Here is a 7,748-nt window from a genome sequence, read left to right as displayed (position 1 = left end):
GAGCATCTCTGGCACCGCACACTCCTGGTTTTCTTCCTACCTGGCGGGCCGCTCCTACCAGGTGACCTGGAGAGAATCGCTGTCTTCTCCACGAACCCCCTCCACTGGAGTACCCCAGGGTTCTGTCCTAGGGCCCCTACTTTTCTCTCTCTACACCAAGTCTCTTGGCTCAGTAATCTCTTCACATGGGCTCTCCTACCACAGCTACGCAGACGACACTCAACTCTTCCTGTCCTTCCCCCCGTCTGATGTACACGTGGCAACCCGTATCTCAGCATGTCTCGCTGACATTTCAACTTGGATGGCTGACCACCATCTCAAGCTCAATCTTAACAAGACCGAGCTCCTCTTCATCCCCGGGAAAGCCTGCCCTCTCCAAGACTCCCACTCTATCACAGTGGAGAACTCTACTGTAACCCCCTCCCTGACAGCCAAGAATCTTGGAGTGATCCTGGATAACCGACTATCCTGTGCGGAGAACATTGCAGCAACGGCTCGCTCCTGCAGATTCTTCCTCTACAACATCAGAAGGATACGACCATTCCTTACCAGAGAGGCAGCGCAACTCTTGACCCAGGCACTGGTCATCTCCCGCCTGGACTACTGCAATGTACTCCTGGCTGGGCTCCCCGCTTCAGCCATTAGACCTCTGCAGCTCATCCAGAATGCTGCTGCCCGGCTGGTATTCAACCTCCCCAAATACTCGCATGTCACCCCTCTCCTTCGCACCCTGCACTGGCTCCCGATAGCAGCTCGCATCAGATTCAAGACCCTGGTGCTTGCATACCAGGCAGCTAAAGGGACAGCCCCTGCCTACCTGAGGGAAATGGTAACCCCCCAAACCCCTGCCCGCTCACTCCGCTCCTCCACCTCGGCTGGCCGACTGGCCCCACCTCCTCTACACAGCAGTCGGGCTGCCCGATCACGTCTCTTCACAACACTGGCTCCCCGCTGGTGGAATGAGCTCCCCACAGCTGTCAGAACGGCAGAGTCACTACCCATCTTCCGTCGTAGACTGAAGACCCATCTCTTCAGGTTACATCTTAACTGCTCCTCCTGAGACATCTTCTGACCCTCACCACTACGTCTCCTAAAGACAACCGCTTTCCCCTCTACTGTGTCCCTAAGAACTTCTATTGCCCCCCTTGTACTGTTTCTCAGTTTCTCCAGTAAAAAAAAAAAAAAAGTTTAGAAGAAGGTGATAGGGAGAAGGTTTTTCCTTCTATCAGTGGCCCCGGGCCCGAGCTAGATTACTCTTCCTGCAACGAATGGTGGATTGCTGATTCACATGCTTAGTATTCAAATGTATTGATTGTAAGTCGCTTTGGAATAAGGCGTCTGCTAAATGCCAAAAATTTAATGTAAAATGTATTTCAATGTTAGTTTTTGTTTAGTAGTTTAACTTATTTAGTGCCAAGGGTGAATACAGTCACCCAAATTGTCAACATTCTAGAGAGCCAATTATGATGCTTAATTTTTTTAGCCAATCAAAGTGTTGTTGCTAGGTAGACACCACCTAAAAGACTTGGTGCTGTAGGTTCCAGAACCCTACAATAACCTTGCTCAATAACTGTCACTATGCATTTCTTTTTTTCTTTTTAAATATATTTTGAGGCATTTCTGCTCTATTGGGATAGAGACAGTAGAGGTTGACAGGAACGATGGGTGAGAGAGAGGAGGGATGACATGCAGGATATGTCATCAGCTGGAATGGAACCTGGGGACCCTTCAATTACATGGCTGACGCCTTACGGCCAAGCTCCACCATGGCCATCGAGCGTTGCGGCTAATGTGCGTTGCGTCCGAAATTGGGATCAAATGCATTGTAATCAATGAAAGGTGCTCCACCTGCCGCGTTGCGTTGCGTCAGCGTTGCGTCAGCGTTGCGTCCGATGGCTGCGTCCAAAGTAGACTTTCAAAAAAGTTTGATTTTTGCCGGTGGATGGACGCAGACGTCACAATGAGGTGAACTCTTGTTGCAGTAATGGACGACGAACGGCTTATCCTTGTGGATAAATTAAGCTATACGTACCCATAATTGATGAAAGAGATGTAAGAGAATGTAGGTGCTCTCCTGATCCAGAAATTCCCGCTATGAACGTCTTTGTTAATAACCTCGCGCTCTGAGCTCTCCTCGCGCTCGGTGGAGCATATGACAGTATGACATTTCCTACTTGACTGGGGTCACACTTTATTCCCTTATAGATGATCCACAGCTGCTCAAACTATCAACTGCAACTCTGTTGATATGTAACTAGATTTATGGTTAAGGATAGGGTTAGATTTAAGGTTAGGGCAAGGTTTAGGATTAGTGGTTAGTTAGTTGAAATGTTGTTGACAGTTAGTTGAACATCTACTGAACTAGCAATCTATTTGGGAATATGTAGATAAAATATTACCCTGATTGGAAAATGTTCTGTATGATGTTGTTATTGTTGTGGACATAATTGCAGTCAAGGGTGAAATTACTCCCGTATACAAAAAATGCCAGTGGAGCTAGAGTAGAACGTTGACGTTGACGCAACGTTGACGCGACGCAGCAGGTGGAGCTTGGACAACGGGAAGTTGACGCAACGTCGATGGCGAGTTGACGCGACGCAGCAGGTGGAGCTTGGCCGTTAGTAGTGCTCCGCCACCAAGCCCCCCTGTCTCTGTGCATTAGTAATGACAGTGCTGTCCTCCCTGCCAGGTCTGGTGGGCCTATCCCTGTCCTACGCCCTCTCCATCACCGGCCTGCTGTCAGGCCTCATCTTCAGCTTCACACAGACGGAGATGCAGCTGGTCAGTGTGGAGCGCACAGAAGAGTACTGCACCACGCTGCCCACAGAGCCTCAATCTGGCAACCCAGAGGTTAGTACTGCCCACAGAGCCACAATCTGGCAACCCAGAGGTTAGTACTGCCCATGGAGCCACAATCTGGCAACCCAGAGGATAGTACTGCTCACAGAGCCCCAACATGGCAACCCACACAGTTTACTTCAGTTCAGTTTGACTTTATTGTCCCAGATGGGAAACTTGGCTTTGCATACAACATACAAATATATGAATACAATTACACAGAACCGAACAATCATGGTATAATGCAAATAAAATTCCTCAATACAGCATGAAAGGTATAGAGTGGAGTACAGTAGGCTCTAAAAAGGTGTTTTAACATCAGTACACATGAAATTTGCATGCCAGCATATTGGCTTATTATTATTATTATTATTATTATTATTTAGGATAGTATTCCAGGATTTGATAAACCATGACCTATCCCCTCCCCTCCTACCATCCCCCCCTCCGCCCCCCTCCCATCCTCCTCTCCCCCCCTCCCATCCCTCCTCTGCCCCCCAGGTGCCCCCCTCCTGGCCGGGCCAGGGCTGTGTGGAGTTCCGGGGGGCCGTGCTGGCCTACAGACGGGGGCTCCCCAACGCCCTGGACGGGGTGAGGCTGGTGGTCCGGCCCGGGGAGAAGGTGGGGGTGGTGGGCCGGACGGGCTCGGGGAAGACCACCCTGTTCCTGGCTCTGTTCCGCATGGTGGAGCTGGACCAGGGGCACATCCTCCTGGACGGGCTGGACATCAGCACCGTAGGGCTGGGTCAGCTCAGGTGAGGAAGAGGAGGAGGAAGATGAGGATGAGGGTGATGATGATGATGATGATGGTGGTTGTGGTAGTAATGGCCAGGGACAGATCCTACTGGACGGGTGGACAATCATCAAGAGGAGGATGAGGGTGATGATGATGATGGTGGTTGTGGTAGTAATGGCCAGGGACAGATCCTACTGGACTGGGTGGACAATCATCAAGAGGAGGATGAGGGTGATGATGATGACTGATCGTAGTAATGGCCCCGGGCCCACTTTCATAGTGATATAAGGGGACTCTCTCTCCTAATTTAGGATGTAAATATTACATCATCGTTGTATTCCTAGTGAGCGTTTATATGTGACTCGGGAGGCTGGTGGAGGTAGACATTTTGATTGATTTTGTGTTTGATACCATTCCTCATTCCACTCTAGCCTTACAATGAGGCCCGTCCTCCGATTTCTACCTCCACCAGCCTCCCCTGATGTGCGCTGAGTGAATGTAGTCACATCACATCGTCTCCACGTGGTCAAACGGTTCATTTTCAGACTTCCACATTTCCACACGTTGTTTCTGTCGCCCCCTGCAGGTCGAGGCTGGCCATCATCCCCCAGGACCCGTTCCTGTTCAGCGGCACGGTCCGGGAGAACCTGGACCCCCGGGGACGCCACGCAGACCCACGGCTGCTGGACGTCCTGGAGCAGTGTCACCTCAGCCACGTGGTCCACAGGATGGGTGAGGGAGGGAGGGAGGGAAGAGAGAGAGAAGGAGAGAGAGAGATGAGGTTCACTGATAATGGACTAAGAATATGCCTTAGTAAGGCTTCTCTGCAGAGAGAGAGAGAGTGTGTGATAGGTCTCTGTTCCTCTGTGTGTTCCAGGTGGTCAGGTCTCTGTTCCTCTTGTGTGTTCCAGGTGGTCTGGGAGCGGAGGTGGGGGAGAGGGGCAAGTCTCTCTCTCTGGGACAGAGGCAGCTGCTGTGCCTGGCCAGGGCTCTGCTGACCGAAGCCAACGTAAGACCATTGCATGGCATAACATGGGCGGCAGGTAGCCTAGGGGTTAGAGGTCGGCCAGCAATCAGTAGGTCGCTGGTTCGATCCCCTAACTCCAGGGGCGCCGAAAATGTCTACCACCCTGTGCCCAGAGCTCTGTTCTCCCTGGGGGGGGTCGTTGTCTCAGTGCTTGTGCTCTGTTCAATGACAATAAAGTTAAATCTTAATTAAATCTTAAATCGTAACGCACCATCTACAATCAACAAGTAATATGGAGATAGATGTAGAGGTGCACCGGTCTGGTACTGAGCATTGGTATCGGCCCAAAACGCCGGATCAGGAATCAGAGATGCCATTGGATGGAAACTGTGGTAAAATCTTGTCAAACACGTGTCGTCGACTGACTGCTGAGTTGACGCACGAGTGCGGTGACATTGTCACCATGACAACGTCACCGTGACAACAATTAACAACCATGTCTGCGGGCCGGTATGACTGCATGCTTGAGACAGACACCAGTAAAACTGCTTACTGTTGCTCCATTTGCAAGGCGGGTGTTTGGAGGGGTGGCAGGAGCACTTGACACTTAAAATAAAACATTTTAAAAATGTATAGTCAGGTATAGTCTGATACTCAAAGCTCAGTATTCGGTATCAGCAATGAAAAAGTGGTATTGATGATAATAGAAAAGCGCTTTTCTCAAACTCAGGGACAGTGTACAGAAAACACAGAGAAGCAGGACAAAAAACTAAAGTTAGTGTTAGTCAGGACCCAGGCCATGCTGTAGGAAGGCGAGTCTGAACAGATGCGTCTTGGAGTATTAGTGCGTCCCTAATTAGAGGCTTCCCTCAACTGTTATCTTCCCTTCCTTTTTATTGTTATCTTTCATGTCCTCCCATGTCCCCCCATGTCCTTTCATGTCCCCCCCATGTCCTCCCATGTCCCCCCATGTCCTCCCATGTCCTCCCACGTCCTTTCATGTCCTCCCATGTCTGTGCAGATCCTGTGTATAGACGAGGCCACGGCCAGCGTGGACCAGAAGACTGACAGGCTGCTGCAGCAGACCATCAGGGAGACGTTCCAGCACAAGACTGTCCTCACCATCGCCCACAGGTCAGGTGGCCCACTGGACGCACCATAGCATCACACACAGGCTCCATGACATCACACAGGCTCCATGACATCACACACAGGCTCCATGACATCACATACAGGCTCCATGACATCACACACTGGCTCCATGACGTCACACACAGGCTCCATGACATCACACACAGGCTCTATGACATCACACACACAGCCTCCGTGACATCACACACAGGCTCCATGACATCACACACAGGCTCCATGACATCACACACAGGCAGGGCCGCCACTATGTACACACTGTGTGTAGGGTACCAAAACAGCCTAACGATCATAATGACGAATTATTTAAATCATTATTTATCTATTTAGTTATTCAATTATCGGTAGCGCTAAATCGTATGGAGCTACTATAGAGGCAGTGTGAACCACAAAGATGGCGTCGCTCACGTGTAAACATATTTTAGACCTGTTATGAGACTATGGAGGCACAAATTAGACTACGGCGGGCCGTCACAGTCTAGGTAATGAATGGGAAACACTGGACTATACCACACACTTTACTTCACACTTCACTCTTCTTCTGTCACCAGGCTCAACACCATCATGGACTCTGACAGGGTTCTGGTGATGCATGCTGGGAAGGTGGTGGAGTTCGACACACCTGCTGCTCTCTGCCAGAGAGAGGACTCCGCCTTCTACAAACTGGTTGGTGGGAGAGAGGAGTGACAGGAGGAAGAGCCAATCGGAGGAAGAATGTAACGGGAATTTCAATGGGAACGCTGATGGGAATGGCATTGGGAATGTTGGAGGGAAATGACAATGGGAGTTTCTCTCGTCAGCCCTACAGGAGCCCAGTGACGGTGGTCAGACTCTGTCGACCAATCAGCTAGCTAGTAGCTACACTGTCCAACGGAGTATGTATAACCAGGGGAGGCTGGTGGAGGTAGAAATCGGAGGAGGGGCTCATTGTAATGCATGGCATGTTGGTGCCATTTCTCATTCCGTTCCATGCATTACTATGAGACCGTCCTGTGTCCACCAGCGCCCCCTGCTGGAGGACCAGCCATCAGCCACTGGTGCAGGTTGACCTGGGGGGTATTCCATCAACGTCGCTAAAGGAAAATCTACGCTTATTTTGATAAATGTCACAAGACTGGATTTTCCTTTAGCGACATTGATGGAATAACCCCCAGTAATGGTCACGTTTACAATGGAAGGTTTGAATAGTAGGTTAATTAATCTGACCCTAGATCAGCGACTGACCTTTGACAGCAGAGAGCAGGGTCAAGGCTCACGGTGTCCGACAGACTCACAGGGTTTTTATTTTACTACCTGGAAGGAGTTGGGTTGTTTTTTTTAACCCAAGTGTCATTTTTTTTTTTTTTTTTTTACAATTTCTAAGCTTTTTATTTTGGAAAGACATGGTAAATACAGTATATGCATATGACAAAAACTGATGTCACAGCAATTGCAAAAGAATAAGGGAAGGAATATATTTTAGGTACTGTTTTGTCTTTTTTTGTGAAAGGTATATTTTGTACTGCTATAATGATGGGTTTTGACTGAAAAGTTCTAAGAGCAATAATTTACTTTGAATCACCTTTCAACCGTCAATCATTCGTAAGCGTCTGAAACGCTGTCTTGTACAGGGGCCTCATTTATAGAACGTGCTTAGATCAAATTTTGATCTTACCCGTGTCGTACGTAGAAAACCACGTCAACGTAGTGATTTATACAATTTCAACGTGAGTCAATTTGACCGTGGAAACGATCGTAGCTCAACGTCGAGTATTCATTTGCTTACGCACATTACCTACTGGTTATGCGGAGTTATTACAGGCATGTGAGCCGCACTGGAAAAACGTTGCCTACTGTAATTCATGCAAAGTTTAAGTGGCTCGTAATAAAATTAACGATGTTGTTATCTGCCGAGAAAATGAGTTTAATTCAAGATTTAAAGGGAACTGATGTTTATGATTGTATTTCAGTCTTCCTTTATATCCCTCCGGAGCTGTCTATCTCCCCTTCAACATGCCTATAGTGCGCTCCACAACGGACCTTGCCCGGCCACGCGCTAAATTATACTGGAGTTTCTCC

At 49.0% G+C, this 7,748-nt stretch overlaps 1 protein-coding gene across 1 annotated transcript in view; it reads left to right on the top strand.

Moving 5' to 3' along the window:
• Positions 1-6,772, top strand: part of abcc10 (ATP-binding cassette, sub-family C (CFTR/MRP), member 10) — a gene marked incomplete at its 5' end in the record, with an annotated part of 19,398 nt that extends 12,626 nt beyond the window's left edge. Inside the window, 6 exons of the mRNA XM_080546824.1 lie at positions 2,690-2,850; positions 3,340-3,593; positions 4,161-4,306; positions 4,486-4,583; positions 5,563-5,675; positions 6,242-6,772. Coding sequence (XP_080402950.1) covers positions 2,690-2,850; positions 3,340-3,593; positions 4,161-4,306; positions 4,486-4,583; positions 5,563-5,675; positions 6,242-6,377 — 908 coding nt within the window. The 3' untranslated portion in view covers positions 6,378-6,772. The remainder of the gene's footprint in view (positions 1-2,689; positions 2,851-3,339; positions 3,594-4,160; positions 4,307-4,485; positions 4,584-5,562; positions 5,676-6,241) is intronic.
• Between the last annotated feature and the right edge of the window lie 976 nt (positions 6,773-7,748).

Source organism: Nansenia antarctica, assembly GCF_963989245.1.
Source record: "Nansenia antarctica genome assembly, chromosome: 16".
Lineage (NCBI taxonomy): Eukaryota > Metazoa > Chordata > Actinopteri > Argentiniformes > Microstomatidae > Nansenia > Nansenia antarctica.
The sequence above is the reverse complement of the archived record's forward strand: the minus strand, read 5'-3'. Positions and strand labels throughout refer to the sequence as shown.